This window comes from Anopheles nili, chromosome 2 (genome assembly GCF_943737925.1).
Source record: "Anopheles nili chromosome 2, idAnoNiliSN_F5_01, whole genome shotgun sequence".
Lineage (NCBI taxonomy): Eukaryota > Metazoa > Arthropoda > Insecta > Diptera > Culicidae > Anopheles > Anopheles nili.
This window is the reverse complement of record NC_071291.1, coordinates 68261575-68280764: the sequence shown is the minus strand read 5'-3', so window position 1 is coordinate 68280764 and position 19190 is coordinate 68261575. Positions and strand designations below refer to the sequence as shown.

The window sequence follows — 19190 nt, the reverse complement described above, 5'->3', positions numbered from 1 at the left end:
TGACGCCAAATATCACAGCATGATATTTACGGGGAAGAGACCAGGAAGACGTTATTCGGGGGAGATTTAATTTTACTATTCTTTCGCCGAGATCTCGCCGTGTGCAGATGTTACGCCCTTCGATGCTTTAATATCTTGTACAACATCAATCGGATTGTGTTGTTTTAACATTTTGGATAGATTTTCATCACCATTACTTTACGTAAGAACGAACGTTACACCACAGTTCAATAATCAAATTCGATTTCTATTGATAAGTTTACGAGAATGTCATGTCTTCAGCGTTTTCGTGTCAGTCTTTCAGCAATATGTTTCCCATAACGCTTAGATATCTTACTAATAGCGTGCGATATTGGCTCATCGACCATGGTTATAAAGCTTACTATATATATTTTAAATGTTACGTGGCATCATTTTATTTGATAAAACTTATAGTCTATATATTTTTGCTTTATTTGAGTACTTTCAAACTTAGTTTAGATAAAGGATAATTGTACGCAGTTTTCTGCGTACAAGCAGTCCTGTTTTATAACGCTGCAAGTACCGTTACATAATCTGTCGGGTGAAAAGCGAGACAAATTTAACAATTCGTACGCAAAACCAAGAGAATTACAACTTGTTGATAATTGTGTCAGAAAAAAAGGCAAGACAACGCATGAAAGAGTGTTTATTTAGTCGATAATAGTTTAGTACAATTGAAATACAAGGGATTTTTACGTCTTAATATGATCAAGCTGTAACTGTGCATCTGTAATCAAGTATCTGGAATCAAATGGCTTATTAGTTAAATAAGTATACTTTATAATTTCGATTATTGTGAATCATGTTACGCACTGTTCAATTAAGCTTAAAACAACCTCATGAAAAGAATGCGCCAACGCAAAGAAAAAACCTTTTTTCAAGCATTGAAACTTGCACTTGCTTTATTTCTTAACGCAAGAAAATCGCTGTAATGTAAACGATGATTGATATCAAATTAGTTTTCGTATATAATGAAGTACTAGTACCATAATTTGATAACGCCTCGAAAACCTGAATGTTACTAAATGGCCTCCGTTTCTCATTTTTGTGTTTTATTGCACCGTGTGGTTTTCAATAGATGCTACCGCGATGATGGGTTAAGTTGCGATATGTTGCTTAAATTTGCTCTCGTTACGCACTTCTTAGGTTAATGTTCTGTTTAACATCCTAAACTTCCTCAGTGCAGTTTTATTTTGGACCTTGGGAATTATCCGCACCTCAGTTAATCATGATTAGTCCGTCACTGATTGATTGCGGCTGAAGGGTTATTTATTGCAAGCTATATTTATCCTCTCTAGCACTACTCACTACTTACCAGTAAGACCCTCTCTCCAGCAGCCTATTGTACATAGTTAACAATGTTCGTTGCGTTTGTTAGGCGCTTTCTTAGCATTCGTCTAACGCTTATTTGATTATAACACGTCAACATGTGCGAACAGTTCGCATACATTGTGCCGGGAATTCTTAAAATTGTTAATCACAATCAATCCATATTCTATACATGTAAGGAAATAACAATCCCTGTTCATAAAACTATTCGAGACGAATAAGGGAAAAAAATCCATGAAGAATTAACGTAATCTAACTGGGAATGTGTGAAATAGAAATTGTATGTGAACTTAGATTCGTATGACATATTGTATCGTAGAAGAAACTACACATCCTTCTCAAACTCTATGCATGAGATGTATCATATTTAAGACGGTGACAATTTTTATCAGCTGCAGATCGAGAAAAAAAAACGCTACATAAAATCAAACCCCCTCGAATTGAAGGAGGCTTTTTAGTAATGCAAAATGTGTCAAATGTATGATGCCAGAGCGAAGCACAGGCAATGCGAAATGGCAGGAAATAGAGAATATAAACGCTAAGACCCATACGAATGGGCTCACAAGTTGTCGACAGCTAGCTAGCTAAGCGGGTGGAATCTGGGTGTGATGGTGCAGCTGCAGTTGAATCCAGGCTGCTACACTTAATCGTATGATACTTATAGTGTTGATCAGATAAAGCTTCTAATAGACATTTTTGATTTTTGTGCTACGTAACTTATCCTACACGCCAATCAAATGTGAATAAACCCACCACTAAACCAACAGCTGACAGAAATCGATGTAGGCAGATGTTGGCGTTCTCAATTCAGTGTGTCCGCTAAGATTGCGGTACTGAAGCACAGCTACAGATGCATGCTGCTTCTCTACTACGTAACAGGAGACGTACCATTGTCAATGCTATCGTAGTATATCGTATTAAGGTTTCAGTAAAAACTCCGAAGGGAATCCAAGGCTATCAGCTAACGAACCATAGTGTAAATGGAGATCTAGAAGGAGTTTACTCAAACAAACATGTGTACTAAACGCATAGCAATGAAAAACTCAAACATCATTACTTTTAACTGGTGGACTTGGTTGGATGAATGATCTTTTTTATTTCGTCATTGTCAACTTTTAGCAACGGCGTGTTTTAAGGGTTTCTGTGTCAACAACCTTGACCTTTTCATTTTCTGATTTAAACAGAGCGAAAGAGGGAAAGAGGACGAACAAACAATACAAAAAGAATACAGAAACGACCAGGACCAGAGCAATACTTGCCAATTTCGACTAGAAGTGGAATTTTAACGACGGCTCTGGAGTGTAGTTTTTTGCGGAATGAAGCAACCCCGGTTGTGATCGGCTCGAGAATTGGGTTTCTTTATGCTTGCCCAATCCATTTCTCGTAAAAAGAAACGCTACGGTCCGATCCAGGTTTCGAGCCGCAGCAGGTCGCGTATGGTTATGTGGGGTAAGGATTAAGACAAGAATGACGAATCGCATAAAGTACAGACTTTTTGTTTGTGGCAATGGAGTGAATATCAGCTAGTAATCAGGTGTAAATGCGCCGACGCATGTCGCACTTCTACATATATCTTTCACGTTAAACCGATAGGCATGCATTAGAAAGGCGATCGAATTGCGTCGCCCGTAAGATGAAACTTGAGACCGGGAATTAGATTTTAAGGAAATCTATCTATAATCTGAATCATACAATTTAAAAGATGGTCACCAAAATAAAGGCTTATTAAATGGCATAAAGACGAGGTGAAGGAACATTTCACGAGATACAAGACAAACGGCCCCAATAGACGCGCCCGTGAGTCGTGAGAGGACAATGCCAACAAAATAGTTATGGTCTTTTTTTTAATTTATTAAGCAACCACAAATGTCCGACGCGAGCGCAATAGAGTAAGGTTTCTCAATATGAAGAAGAACAATGTTAGCGATTTTATTTAACTGGTTATGAAGCTAGTTTTCCTTTTGGGAAAATGAGATGAACTACGTTGCAAAACGCCGCTGAATGTTTTTAGAAGTAATCACTGAGCACAAGTGTGTAGTACGGCTCCACAGCATCGTGTATCACATTGCATCTTCTTTGTCTGCCCAGGGTCGGTTAGGACGGCTGGGCGGCCTAGCTTGTCGATTGTGGTCTGGTCAGGTCTAATCTCTATCTGCTGAACGACGAGTGAGAATGAGTTTACTGTGACCAAAAACAATAGTAGAATGGGTTTTATCACGCAAAGAGGAAGCTAATGTACGACGAAAGCGCATCAATGTGGAATGAGATAACGAAGTGACGGGGAAAAAAAGAAACGTGACAAAGCAAACAACACACAACAGTGACCAAACACACAAACTGACACTCAATATATGGGATGAAGTGAAACAAATAACTAAATTCAACTTATACAAGGGATTTATAACCAATTAAGGTAGTCAAAATGAAGTCAAAAGAAGAGCATAAATGATGAAACAAAAACCAATAAGAAACATTAAAACGAGCAGAATTGTATTTTAGATAAAAAACCAAGTAAAACAATGAAAAAAGAAAAAAATTAAGAGTAAGTCTAAACATAGCATGTAAGGAGGCAAAAAACATACATGATAAGAGCATGATTGAACGAGAAGACATCAGAGGAGAAGGAGGTGCAGCAAGACAAGAGCCGGGACAGTTAGTAGGAAGATGCATGCATAACCTTGTGGAAGATTTTCTTTTTGTGAACATTGTCGATGCACACATACACACATATACACAATGAACTGGAAAAGGATACCAAACATTAAAATTAATAATATTCCAAAATGCGCACGCGCCGGGAAAGCGATTTAAACGTTAGATAATGGATAGAAGACGGGACAGCAAGCTGCGTGAATGGCGTACACACGGGAAGAAATGAAAAAGAAGGAATGCAAGGGCCGATAAAACATAGTCCAGGAACAACAATTACGTGGAGAGCGAGAGAGCCTCCTCTAATGGTTTAGCTTTAGACGTTCTCAACCATAATGAAACGGAGGAAGTAAAACACAGAACAAAACAGTGGCAAAGACGAGCAAAGCAATTAGCTATTTAGTGAACTTGAACCCTCCCCTCCATCCCCTTTCCCCCCCTCTCCCACTGTGCTGTTGACTGCCTCAACGCCGTTAGGACAGCAGCAGCAGGGTGGTGAGAACGGAACAAGACAACACCGCGCAGCTGAGTGATTTTTTCCGATGAATTGTTGTAGCTTAATCATTTAACGGAATGTTCGGGGTGCGCTTTCGACTTTAAGAGAAAGTTGCCTTTCATTTACACCGATAACGCGGCAAGCGACACACACACAAATACAAATATGCGTGCGCCAGATGAAGCCATCGGTGGCGTCTAATGTTCTCATAAATAATGGCATCTCTTCGGGAGTTCAACGTTTAAGATTTAACCTTATTATTCTCGCATTAGTTTCTTTTCCTTTTTTTATTTCGTTTCCCCACAAAGGGGCTTGATTGATAAGATGGTTTATCCGTGTATTTGATGAAGCCGCGATTTTTCAATCTTTCTCCTTGATTGCCTTACAATTTTCATTACCGAGTACCCGAGTTGTAAAGCCACAATAAAGATTATATTAACTGTAACCAGCTGAAGTTTGAAGATCAAGCGAAAAGTCAAGATGACAATATTAGCCGTAGAGGTTTCATCTTTCCCGATCAATTGATTTCCCTTGTAAGAGTCAAGATGACAGTTTTAGTTGCAGAGGATTCATCACCTGCTTTGTGAATAGATTTCGTTTCTTCAATTCAAGATGAGTATTACATGAGTAGAGAATTGATCTTACTTGATTAAATTATTTCCTTTCCTAGAGTCAAGATGACAATTTTAATGGTATCGGTTTCATCTTATTCGATTGATTGAACTCTTCTACGCCCTAATGCCTGTTGAATATTTCGACGATTTTGCTGTTCACCTGCCCGTACAGTTTGTCTGAGTAGACGAAGTCAATGTGGTTCATGTCCGGGATTTCGATGTAGTTTTTCACATTTCTTAGCTCCTCCTTTAGCCTGAGCGCGTCCTACAGGAAACATTGAAGAGATTTTGTGTAAGGGAGGCTACCCAAAAAAGGCCACACCGTTAACGCACCTTAGTGGATGTGATGAAATCCTTCGTACCGTGAAACAACGAGACAGGGAGCAACACACGCGACAGGTTGTACTCGGGTGGTTTGCCCTGGTTGTACTTCTGCATATTGGTGAAGTAGTTGCGATAGTCGAATTGTTGGAATTTTTCTGCGAATAAACCCCATTCGAAAGCAGCATTAAAAAACAATGCACACTACGGGAGCCATTGCTTGTGCTTACTCGTTTGCATGAGCTGTCCAATGTGGATGAGCTGGCGAGTTGAAATGCTGGTCAACAGATCGTCCACAATGTTGGGTAGCAGATTGCGCGATCGGTCAACAGTAGAACCGAAAAGACCACGTAACATTTCCGCACACAGCTCGTTGGTTTCGCCCGAGCACACGGTGCTGCTCAGCAGACGCACAATGTCCGGTGACGGTTTGACCTCGTGGATGTTGAGCGCGGTCAAGGTGGCGTAGATGTTGTCCGTCAGCTCTGCGGCCCGTTGGACGGCTCGGTTTTCCGTGGTGCCAAGGTAGGCTATCGAGGCAAGCCCAACCGCATGGTGGATTTTGCGATTGTAGCGTGGTTTGCTGGACAGCAACACGAACAGGTCCGTCATGCCCTGGTTGTGGCCGACGAAGAAGATCTTAGGGGCGTTCGTTTCTCGCATGATGTAGTCGATGGTGGCCGCGAGGTCGATTGTTCCGATTTCATGAAAGCTGTCGAAACGGAATTAAATGGATCTCATACTGTCAAATATTATTTAAATATAATTATAATGGGAGTAGATTTGCTTGTCGGTTGTCTATTTGCTATGTATGCTTCCTTTTTATCCTTAACGCTTTTACCAAATGGAAGCAGAAGGACCTTTTGTACGGCCTTCTAACAAAGCGGACAAGAGAAACATGCAATTTCGTCTCATCTATGGGACAGTCATGTACAATAGGCATTTTAAAGAGCCTCTACTACCAGATTCTGATTGTAATACTACGGGCGACCGCTCCATTAAAATCATCCAACTACGCACTAGTCCTTTTACCAGGCTACGATGAAATATTGTCCCGCCATCGTAGCAAAACTGCATGTACCGGTTTGCTTGTGTATTGGTTTTACTTTAAGCTTCAAAGCGCTCGACATCGACAAAGCTCCACGCCGTCGAGTTGACGCCTTTACAAGGAGGTTGTCGCCTGTCTGGCGCCAACTGAAGCGAGCCCGAGGAAGCAAGCGGATGCGATGAGGTGGTGCGGTCGATCAGTACACGATTATGGAAATAAGTCTTTTGGCAATGTTTACAGCGTGCAGGACGCTTACAACGAACCGAAAAAAGTAATGAAATCTCCTTACAACGAGAATGAGCTGTTGTAGCATTCCTATTTCAACAGTCAAAGGAAGTTTGGCGCAAAAATGTCTCCTCCCCTCGCCGAGATGGTGTTGGGACATTTTTTGGTAAAATTAATTTTGCTCCTCTATTTCACATTATTAAAACCACGGTCGTGTTTTCGTGCTTTGAAACACAATGCTTCCGGACGATAGGAAGGAGCGTATGATTAATGGGGGCTGTTAATGGCAATGTTTGAAAATGGAATATTGGGAATAATCTAAATGAGATCTGGGCTGTGTAAAAGATGGAAATTAGCGGGCACGATGGGTTATCTTTTATGCAGTTAATATGCGTTTGTGCAGCATAATGAGCGGTGTTTCGTTTTAATTATTTATCATTAAAATATCCCAGCGACTGTACTTTTTTAAACGTGCCAAATTAAGCTTATATCATGGCTGTTAAAAGTCAAATGTTTGTGCTGCGAATTTAGTGCCATTTGCCACCGGTTCATAAGTGAATCGGAATTGAATGTATCAACAGCACCTAGCGCCTCTAAATTGCGCGGAATGGAAAACCCATCAAACCGCATCTCAATTTGTGGCCAATTGCTTGGAAAGAAAGCATTTAAACTCGCCTCTGGCCAAGGGCATGATTTGTTGTGACTTCAACAGGTGCTTCCCGTGGCAGCTGGAACGCATTTTCCACGCAGTTAACTCTCGAATCGCTCGCGTTCGCTTGAGCGCTTTGGGGATGATTTGTGATGGCACGGTGCTGCCGATTTTTGGTCAACTTTTTGCCTAATCGCGGCTGGCTTACCTGAAATCCCAAAACTCGCTCTGCGCCACGTTCAGGCGAATGTTTTTCCGGGAAAAGCGTGACCCACGTACGTTCGCTAACCACACGTCATACCCGGCGTCCGCTAGCACGAAAGCTAGTCCGTTTTCTGGCCCCGTGACGACAAAGTCGGCCGCTGTCGAGAACAATCCCGGCACTAGCAGCACCGTGCCGCGGAATGTCTTTTTGGGACCGAACCGCAACAGTTGCTCTTCGTCAGGATCGGCTGCTTGTTCGGTGCTGCGGAACTGCACCGGATCTGGGATACGATGCAGCTTCAGAATGTAACCATCCGATGTTGTGAGCACGTGCTTCTCGATCGGGTAGTCAGCGCCCTCGATGAGTTCGATCTATGTCCGTGAAGAGGAACATGTTCAGATCGACCTTCGAATGCAAGACATAACCTACTCACCACCAAATCTCGATCGTACTCGATCCGCGGTCTTCTCCACAGCGTGACCGGTGGAGGGGTGGGCTTTTCCGACGCCCCAATCTCGACCTTATCCTGTGTCCCATTGATGGCGGTGACGAGGGCCAAACTGAGAAGGAAAACTTCCACCAGCAGCAATCCCTGCATGGAAAACCACAACTTGGCGAGCATGTTTTTCGCACAGCCACACGAACCGAACACGAGAATTATGAACCTCGTTCTGATCCCGGGGAATGGAACTGACTCGGCGCAACCCGGTGCAGCCACAAGCACAATGAAGCTCTGGTGTATGTTGAATAAAATGTCGCTTCCCTCCCCGGTGGGTTTGATATGATGCGGCATATGCTGTCTGTTTTTGTTTCCAAAACGGTGAGCAGCTTAATTAGCATTTCCTGCTGCTCATCATCATCGGCGGTGTCATTCGCTGCAGAAATCCCGGGATCGGGTGTGGATTGAAGTTTTCACGTGAGAAAGAAAGAGACAGAGCGAGAGATATGGAGCTTTCCACCCGGCGGTGGCGGCCAGATGTTTATCCCAAATTGGTCTTCGGGGACTGCCATAATGTATGGGTTTAAAGGGTGGATGAGAGACAGGGGTTGGTTTTAGTTGGCGTTAGGTTCTTTTTTCCTCTCCCACCTATCCACCCACGCACCGGGGGGACGATTGGTCGGGTTAAACGGTCGCTGAATTAGTAATGCTCTCGGGGAGGGTGGAACCAGCGGCAGGATTGCCATTGTGGTACCGGGACGTGGTGTGTCGCTGAATAATTAATCGAAACTCTTTAAAGCGTACATTTTCCGTAGACACTGACGTGCAAATAGGTGGAGTTGGAACGCTTCGTTCGTTGGGAAGAAATACGCAACGTATGCGTTTTAATTACTAATGTGTTTTTTTAAACTAACACATTTTTTTCTTCCCACAAAGATTTGTTTCATGGCCTGCTACAACTCCTTCGCTAGATGTTACTACGTCAAATGAGCTGATCTAAACCAACGGAAAAGAATCAGTCGAAAAAAAAACAACAACAGATAATCATCATATCAATTCGGACTGCGTGTAGTTTTAGATCCCTTTTTTTCTGCTTCCTTTTCTTCAACGCAGCAAGCCTTATCCCACGTTTTGTGTTTGATGTAACGGTTCCAAAACGAATCCCAAAAGCTGCAGTAGAATGAGCAAAGTTTGGCCGGTCCCTTCCGCAAAGCAAACGCTTCCGTTACATTAATTTCAACCACCATCAAACAGAAACGAGCCGGAAAGTGTGCGGAAAATGGCAGGAACATTGCAGCTGTCAGAAGTCGTACGCCAACTTTTGCCATTTTTCCCAAAAAAGGAATTCGCGAGCAGGAACGTTGAAGCGAGGGTTCATAGCTTTTTTACTACCATTTTTTTCCTTCTCTCATTTGATGATGTTGGGCGGTGCCAGCTGCAGTTGCAAAGTTGCAAGTGCAATTGTTCTGGTGCGGTTGTTTGCGCGGAAAGAGAAAAAACAGTTCTATGGGGGAAATTCGAATAAATAGCCTTTCACGAGCTTGTGCTATGTTTGATTTTAGTACGTTTTTTTTGCCTAAACAAGCTGATCCGGGGTAATATGATTTTTTAATCGTCGATGTTTGAAACAAGGCACTGCAAAAAATCGGCTAATTAGTATGGAAGCTTTTAGCACGGCGGAAGCTCGCTATATCGCGTTTGGAATCAAATTCCAAGTAAGAATTTACCCCATTTCTAAGCGCATTCACAGGTGCAGAAAGGAAACCGCTCCCGGTGGTCGAGTGCCGGAATGCAGCCGGAAGTAGCTAAAAGTGTAATAAATTCGCCCTGAAAACGGGCAACCGTGTTGACCTGGCTGGACGTGATTAAATTTAATTACAAAACTTTTGCTGCACTTCTACACGAGATCGTTTTTTTTTTGCCCTTTCGGGTACGCCCGTCTTTTTATCCTTTTGCTAACTTCCACCCACCGGCTACTGGAAAAAGGCTAATGCTGTGGGGTGGAATGGGCCCAAAGTTGATGCCCCCGGCAAAGGGTCCTGCAAACAAAAAAACGAAAAGGCACCCGTGCAGGTTCTCGTGCGCAACCTTGCTGCAGCACAATCCGTTTCTTGCGAACGGAAGCGCTTTCCGGCACATCCGGTAGCGCTTGTTTGTTGGAAGGTGGGGTGCGAGTGAGCGAAAAAAGATGCATCCTTCGTTAGGGCACGCCATCCAGTGTGCGTCTTGTGGCCGGTTCTCCGTCCATTTGCTGACGATTGCACCCGCCCGGTCTGATTGATGGGTAGCTTCCACGGGTGATCTGTTTTTGCTCGCCTCGGCGTGATCGTACCGAGCGAATGGTAGAGATAAAAGCTTCGTGCGCTTTGGGTGGGATTCGGGGGTGAGAAGCAGAACACACACACACCCGCACACAAATGGCAATGTTCCGGAAGGGGTCCGGATGGGCAATAAAATGGGACAACAACCAAAAAAAGGAGGAAAAGCACACCCGAATCTCTCGCAAACGACTCGCACCGTCTAACAAACGCTGGCAGCTGGCGTGTGAGAGTGTGGCGATGTCTTTTTTCTGCTTCTAGCCCGGAAAATGCGATGAAAGGAATTGATTGATTGATTGGCTGTGCTGCAGTTGCACACGGCACACGATGAGCCAGCGAGAATTCGGAACAGGGACGAAAGAAAAAAAACGCAGGACTAGAAAAAAAGAAGCCCAATCCAGAAATGGCACGGACGAAACAAAACAAAACAAAAAATCGCGCAACCAAATCAAAGAAACGAGCAGCAGTTGTAAAAGCAAGAAATGGTGGTGGCCTCGACGCGTGACCATTTTCCCGGGACAGGCATTTGGGTCAGGGTGGGGAAAAAAGGCTTTCATTAGGCTGATTGAACCGTTTACCGAATTTGTGTCCGTGCGCTTCCGGGATTTTTGTTTGATCGCAACTCGTCGCCGAGTTGGTGCGTCGTGGTTTGTTTGTGCAATCAATCCTCGGGTGTCTTTGGGTTTTAGCTTTTTGGGTTGCTCACCAGGATAAGCTTCTTTCGATTGCCTCAACTTTGCCATAACTCTTCCTTACTGTCGTTTTTTTATCTTAAAAAAGGGCACCCAAAAACAAAGCACCATTTGGATGGGTTTTTATTTTCGCTGCAAAAACTCCAGACAACTTACAATCTAATTTACGCTAATTGTGTTTTCAATCCAACCCACCCGCGCATGTTGGCTTTCGTGAAAGGATAATTATTTTCTTTTCCGCCACAATCAAGATAATGCACTCAGGCCACCGAGTGGAGCCAAAGTTTGGCAACTGCTTATGCACGTGTCCTGCCGTTGCAACTTTTCGATGATTGCTAGCGGGGCAGGATGAAAGCGAATGCATAAAAGCTTTTAAATTTTCTAATGCACCCCTCAGCCGAGCCCTGGACTTTGGTAGTTCTGTTGACAAGAACAACACCGCCATCGTGAGCCCATTTCCTACCCCGAAAGAAGTCGTTCTCCACGTATTGGAATGTCCTCATACTTTTGTGGGGAAAACGAACAAAAAAAAAAGCCACAGCCATGGGCGGAGTTTCGAGAGAGCGAAAAGTTTATCTGATTAGCATAATGGTTGACGGAATTGTTATGCATAGACATAACGTTCCGGTACGCTCGGAAGCGGTTCAATAATCGGTAACAGTTCGGCGCTCCATCTGGTCAGAGGAGGCGAAGTGGAACTAAGGATATCGTCCTTCGACCGAGACAATTGAGACTTTTCACTGCTCTGTGGCAAAAGGGCGGTTGGTGTTTTTTTTTCAGGCATCGTCCACCACAGAAAGGTGGCTCAATTGAAGTGCTGGGGTTGGCCATTCATTCCATTGTCGGTGAACTTTTTTTTCCATCGTTTTAAAACAGCAGCAGTTTGCATTTCAAAAAAGAGCATTTAAGGGAGTGAAGGTTCTTAAATGAAGAGCATTAGACGAAAAGTGTTTTTATTTAGCACTCTAGTCTTTCAAACGTGTATTTGAAGAGGACTTTCTATGTCCTATCTCATACAATAATGTCTCTTAAAAAACATCCAATGTAATGTTTGTTCATCTGATTTTGTTGTCATTTCGTGCCCCCAGCAAAAAGGCTAGCAGCAAAGGTGGGCTAGCGTACATCCACCCCCTCGGTATTCCACAGCCCATTACAACCCACCATTGATGTATCAATTCACTGAAATCACCCCGATTACTGCCGAACCGAGCAGCACCATCCTGCGGGCTGCCAACCCACCTACGGACAAGGCCTAATGAAGTGCTGTTTATTGGGAAACTAAATTTATCCTCTCTCCCACTACAACACCCACAGGGAGGGGCGATGGAAAACAAAAAAAGGAAAACCCTCCCACCCACAGGCCTCCCAACCGGGTACGTAATACGTGCCGTTTTCAGTGGTGCGTTTCCTGGTGATGGGCAAGGACTTCCACCGTAGGGACCGTATCGACGATCGATCTAGCCCGGAGTTCCGCACCGAAGCCACCCAGCAACAATAAAGCAGGATAATTTGAGCCGGGAAAATATTTAAACTAACCCACACGCGCGCGCTCGGTTAAAGTGTAAAAGGAAGGACCTGGCCGTTTGATCCAATTTATGTATGCAAATTGTGTTTGCCAGCCTTATCCGGAGTATCCGCCGTTCGATGCGTTTTGTATGAGCCTCGGTGGGTAGGTGGTTAGTTCCGGGAGCGTGTGTGTGTGTGTGTTTGTTACAGAGTTTTTTCAAATTCATCGAACACCCGCCAACAGATGGCGCTCTCTCTCTCTCTCTCACACACTACTCGATGTGTTATTCCGGCTCGCTTATATTATTCCGGCCACGTATTTGTCGAATGCTTCGAAAGCCTCGAGGGGTGAAGCAGCAATCGACCATCTCGCTCTGGGGTGCCCCTTTGGCCACACATTGCACCCACTCACCCCCACAAACCGGGATGGTGGTAGGTGGGGTTCGGGCGGGTGTAAATTAATTCATTCCCAATTCCGTGCGGGTTTTGCTGCATCGCAGCAACCCGAGGGGCCCGCTCGCTCGCTCGGGCTGTTACATTTATGTATCCCGATGTAAATTAAAATCAAATTACGGTTTATTATCGTATATAATTGATTTTAATACCCATCCCGATTCCGATCCGGGCCAACCTCGGGGCCAGAGTGGCCATTGTTCGCTCGCGGGTACGAGGAGCGAGGGATGCGTTTTTGGGTGGGAGACAAAATCGCTTTCCGGCGTGGTTCGGGTGTGCCGCAACCACCACCACAAAGGAGGCACGTGGGTTGGCGTGGGGGGAGGGGGAGTTTCATCCCACCCCCTGATGGTAGTGAGGGTGTAGACCAGTGCCGTAGTGCATGATCTTGCCCATGATGTTTTTGGTCATTATTGCGCAGTGAACGCACAGGGTGGCTTTCCCATTTCGCGTGAAGTGAAGTGGCTTAAAATGGAACCTTAAATAGGACCGACATAGGCTTGATTTTGGCCATTAAGGCCAATAACTTTTTATTGCATATTCCCTTGGAATTAATGTAATTTACAACAATGCGCTGGAAACACATAAAAACAAAATATTTATAGTAACAAAATGGGACTAGAATGGGACCATCCTTGAAGTACGATTATTTGAGCTTTCTCCTGACAATGCTCATCCACACCCTGTGCCTGTACGAGGAAACGGTCGGTCAAGGTCGGCCGGTCGCGGCATTTACAGCCGATCCGGTCTGGACCCACGGGCGTACCACATAATTTGTCCTCGCCGGGGCAGTTTGGCGCACCGAGTGGCACCAAGTTCGCCGAGCACGCGTTGTCCAGCTGTCCGACCGAAGCAGTATTTATGTAGCGGATAATCGCGCAGTTGATTTATGTATTATGACATCTGTCCGGATTCGGTCGCAAATTGGAAATAGGTCACTTTATGAGCAGTTATCGAACCGCGGCGTGAGCGAACGGGACGCACGTTGGTGACCCCCGCACGGTCTCAAGTCAAACGTTTCTGCAACGTCAAAGGGTAACGGGGAATTAACATGGAACGCGCAAATTAATTGCACCGCGTGGTGTTTCGTTCACGGTCCACGGGGCACGTGGCTCGGCCGTTGGGATGGGTACGGATAAATGTGCCATCACAGACCGGGCTACTGGGCACGTACACGCACACGCAATGGCGTCGGAAGCGATCCATCGGAGGATGTGCACCCGGTTAAATGGGAGGTTGTTCGCTCAATTTGAACATTTGTGACATATGAGGCTGGAATTCTATCCAGCGCTGGATCAGGTTGTTGCTGGTCCGAAATTAATCGCACGCAGGACATGTATATTTAGAGACCCGACACGGGGATTTCAATTAGCTCGGGTTGAATGGGGACAATAATCGGTCAAGTACCAGGCGCCTCCATTTGGTGGATAATAGCAGTTTTGCTTCTTATTTTGGGCGGGTATCTTGGGCAGTGCACGTTTTTTTATCATTCAAAACACGTCTCTCAGAGTGAGGTGGCATAATGTAATGTTTTCCAAGAGGATTTTTCCGAGGATGAAAAGTCCCACCTGCAAAGGGCAGCATAAATGCAACTTACCGTAAAGCGTGCTTTGTGACACTATTGTGATGCTTTCCCGTTAGTGTGCCGTTAGAAATTTTCCATTTAATTACCACGGGAAAGCGAAACGCACGGCTAAATGGTGCTTTTCTCCCATCTAGCGGAACAATTTTGAACCATTACCCGACCGATGGTCGCTCCGTTACGACGAGCCATTACGCTCCAGCTGTGTGTGAAGGGCGTGCTGAAAAAGATGCACAAAAAGAATAAACTTTAACGATTAACGTTTCGGCTTGTGTGCCGCCTTTTTTTACCGGCCAGTAAGCTGCTGCTGAACTGACCATCGGTGCCGCTTCCGGTGTACTGCCCAACGGACGAACCGTGTGCACTCTCACACAATCGTGGCGTTCTCCCACGAGGTACGGGTACGGGTTTGATTGCACCATTACGGCGCGATGGGTTACGGCGTTGACTTTTGCAAATAAAGCCCACGGGTTCGCATTGGTACCGGAACCCGAGCGTGGAGGAAAACGCATCAGATTGCATTAACGAACCGGGCGTGATTGTGCTTTCCCGATTGTCAAAACTTCAGCCCCGCGAATCGAATGCACTCGATCAGACGTAAAACGCTAATTGATAAGTTATACGCTTTTAATTAAACCGTAACAGCGATGGAAAAGGGAAATTTCCACATAATGGAGGTGCATTGTTCACGCGTTGGTGGTGCAGCTGCAGTTTGGTTTTTATGGATGTACGAGTTTTGGTTTGAATATGTTTTTTATTATTATTTCCAACTGGGTAAGCTCGAATCGAGACCCTCAATGAACTCTCGTAAGCAATGCAGTTTGCGTTTGCGCTACTCCATTGTGTTGCTATTTTCTAATGAGTGCAGTTTTTTTTTCGTTAAGTAATTGTGAAAGTGCATTCGTCCGGAGCAATATATCGAACAAACTTACACTCAGATTGTTTTCATAAAGCGAAAGCTTTTTCCTTTCTAACGTTAATCACCAAACCGTTTTTTATCCACGAAATGGAGCGAATTTTTTGCATTCACGCGCTATGCACTGATTTCAGGGGTGATTTGAAATACGGCCAACTAGATCGTTGTTCGCGCGAAATGGATGTCCTTGATTTTCACAAAAATTCAAACCCACCCATCGCCCTGGGCGTGAATGAAATAGCGAAAATGGCGTTATGGCTTACATTTAAACCAACATAGCGCCCGGCTACGGTTGTTCCGGCGTCCAGGGGGTTCATAAACCAGGAGAGCAAAGGGATTAACAACCGACCGAAAATTTATGGCCCGACAAGTGGGTTGATGTTTGTTTATGATGTGCGGCGGCGATTGGCGGCGAGGGTTAGGGAGCAAAGGTCAACTGAAAAGGGGAGAAAGCGAATAAAAACTGCGTTGATGAAGCACTCGGTTTTGAGGTGAGGGATTTTAGCAACGAAGTACAACGCACCATCTTTGGGTGGGTGGTGCTGCGTTGCAATCAACTCCCCTCATACCTACCGGGGTCCCCTTAATTGCAATTGCATTCCTGGAGAGAAGAGAGAGAGAGAGCGAGAGGAGCACGAAAGAAAAAGCGTGTAAAAAGGTGGCCAACATTGGAAACTGTAATAAATAACTAGCCGGTAATGTTGAAATAAATTCTGGTTTGCCTGTCATAGTTACCGGGAATGAAATAGGATGCTGTGGTTGCGTTTTCGACCCCAATTTTGACGGCAAAAAAACCATTAAACTTTCGAAAATGTATTCCACCAGCTTCCACCCCGGCCAGGGACCTTGCCGAATAAAAACGACGTAGCGGACGACATGAGTACCGGGAATGAGTCCCGTTTCAAATTCCAGCACCAGCATTCCTGCTAGCTCATCATAGAGCTATCCTCGGTGGTTTCGTTCTTTAAGCAATTTTTTTTTGCAAACACAACCGACAACCGACGGGAGCAGCGTATCGGCAAGCGTAAACAATTCATGCATTATTTATTTCACTTTACATTTATTTACAGAACCGTCGGCAGGATGATGTGTTCCCGTTTACGCTCCCGGGCAAAGGAAGGAAGGATCTGCCGGGAAGGGCCGAGCAACATCTTCAATAACGGGCGTGTGTGTGCATAGTTCGCGCCGGAGGTCCGTCTAAGAAGCGTCCTAGCCGTTTCCGGGAAAGGTGCGCCATGCGTCGTCGCTAGGAAACGGGCTACTATCTGCTATATTGCTGAAAGGAAAAGACAGCGGTGAGTACAATTTATGTTTGACGTTTGCCTTTCGCCTACTGCGTCGTTGCCGCACGAAGTGGCTCATGGGCGCACACATAGTAAACATATATACACACGCATGGATGGGGCTGTTGGTCGTTGCTCAAGAAACGTGGTATCGGTGAACCGAAATTTGTTGAAGGATGTTTTTGAAGGATTTCCTTTTTGCTAACGAGGGACGTAACTTAGATGTGTCTATGCTCCAGGAGTACTGGTTGTCTAAAAAGGAAGAGATTTTTCCTGGAGAAAACGTCTTTATTCTCCAATCTCGTGCTCCAGGTCGTGCTGAAAAAGCTATCAAAAGAGCTTACAAAAATTTAAATTGTTTTCCAAACAACCCCTGATTAGTTAACATATCCCTCTCTTTAAGATTGGATGTACGCACATGGAACTCTTTCTGTTTCGTACACACGATTTCGCTCGTACAGCTCTCACGTTACACCATTGCGACCTGCCGCAACATTTCGTTCTCACCATTTTGCACCCATTCAGAAGGCTAGGCCGCATTCACACGGGACATGAACGAGACCGAACGAGAACAAACCGAAGCACATAAAGCAAGGCTCAGCGCAAAAGGGTTGATATTGCACCTTCCCAAAATCACTTTACCGTCCGTGGCGGGTCGAGCCCTTTTTTTGTTTCCATTTTCCTTCTTTTTTTTTTGTTCATTTGCTTCTCCCCACTCGAAGGGTTTGGCTTTTGTTCTCCATTCTTTTCGACGAATCACCTCCCCGTCGCACAGGGCCACTACTCCTGCCGTCGTGGTTGAATGTCCATAATCGTTTGTTACACTTCGGTGCGTACGGTTCTCGTTATTGAAATTGGATCATCCTTTTCATTACAATGCGCAATGGCGGGCGGACCGTCGAGGAGCCGGAGAGCCGGATTGGCGAGACGTAGGCTTCGCAGACGACGGAAGTCCTCCACTCCCGGGTCCATGCTGGCGTCCTTTTTCTAGAACGCACACTTGCTGCAAAATTCATCGGTTTCGGATAATAGGAAAAACTTCTGCTCCGTAGGCCGTTTTCGACAAGTTGCTTCACTGTGGCACGGGTAAATAATCCTTCCCCGGATCGAATGTAACGTGTAGCTTGAAGAGAGGCGAAAGAAATGGAACGAAAGGCTCGAGCGTTAAGGAAAAAGACGAAAACCAAGGAAAGATCCCCTTCGCGATATTGTAACAAAATATGACGGCACACCAACAGCGTCCGCCAGCGGTACCGGGCGATCGGTATCGAGTTTCCATTTTTTGTTGTTCTGTTGTGTTGCGATTCTACTATGAAATAATTACAAACCAGCTCAGTTGACAGTTTCTCAGTGGGTGAGATTTTTTTCTCTTATCTGTTGCTTTAATACTGCTCCTGACAGCATGAAATCTTAAACTTTGCTAACCAAAGCGCCCCCTTCGAATATAAAACAATGAGCAATCGCGATGCCAACCGAATTTAAAATAGCAAATATGCCAACGAGCTCGGCCGTCGGTTATCCGGAAGCATTTGCATAGTACAAGCGTTTTTACTTAGCGAAGGTTTTGCCATTCGAGCATTCGAGGTTGAAGTTATTCGGCTTCCTGATGCCACTTAAATGCGCTTCTGATAGCATGAAGCCGCCCTTTGGTTGGTGAGGTTCTACCACAGAAACACACACAGAGCGGTTTTTTCGAGAGAAGTTTAATGGTGCCAGCACGATCCATTTTCAGTTCGAAATATCAAGTGCAAGGTAAACAGTTCTGATTGAAAGAAACCCTTTTACTCCCGCCGTAAGTGGCTTTGCCGGGGAAGGATCACGGTGGGAAACGTTTTGTTTGAGAAAAAAAACCTTTAGCTTCACAATGGTCGTGAAAAATGTTTGCTTCAAGCATCTGGGGATTATTTGGATTAATTTATCTCGCTTCCGCACGGCAAGCATCGGCCACGATTACATCCGTTGCATATTTACATTTCATCAGATAATGATCTAATCAAGCGCGTCGGTTTCGTGATAAGCTCCTACCAATCAGCGGCAAACAATCGAGCTGGCCTGATTGTCGTCTGCATTTGACCGGCGGATCAGTTTCTCACCGAATAACCGCCTTTCCTGGAACTGGCAGCAAAGAATCGTGCTACCGAACCACCGAAACCGGGTATCGGAGAACGCCGGCCAGGTTCCTGAATGGTTCTTAATTAACTTCGGCTTCGAGGGGTGTCCCAAAAACCAGCAGGACGACGTGATTCCGGTGGCGAGCAAGAGGGTGGGTCTAATTTTTTCGCCCCAACCGGCTCGGGATAATAATATGATTAATTAAATGTACCAGCATTGTTTCCGTGGCGCACGGAAGCGGCAGAAAAACGGCGCGATTATGAAAGCCACCGGGCGCCTCCATCGTTCGCCCGAAACCGTGTGGCATCGCCAGCGAATGCTGGATCGAACAA

The 19190-nt window shown here is 45.1% G+C and overlaps 1 protein-coding gene across 1 annotated transcript; it reads right to left on the bottom strand.

The window, feature by feature from the left end:
* Nucleotides 1-5230: 5230 nt before the first annotated feature.
* On the bottom strand, nt 5231-8179 carry LOC128729019 (lipase 1-like). Its single transcript, XM_053822671.1, has 5 exons — nt 7991-8179; nt 7561-7928; nt 5661-6142; nt 5443-5588; nt 5231-5374 (listed from the first exon to the last, which is right to left on the bottom strand). The coding sequence occupies exons 1-5, from the start codon at nt 8177-8179 to the stop codon at nt 5231-5233; spliced, it is 1329 nt and encodes a 442-aa protein (XP_053678646.1).
* Between the last annotated feature and the right edge of the window lie 11011 nt (nt 8180-19190).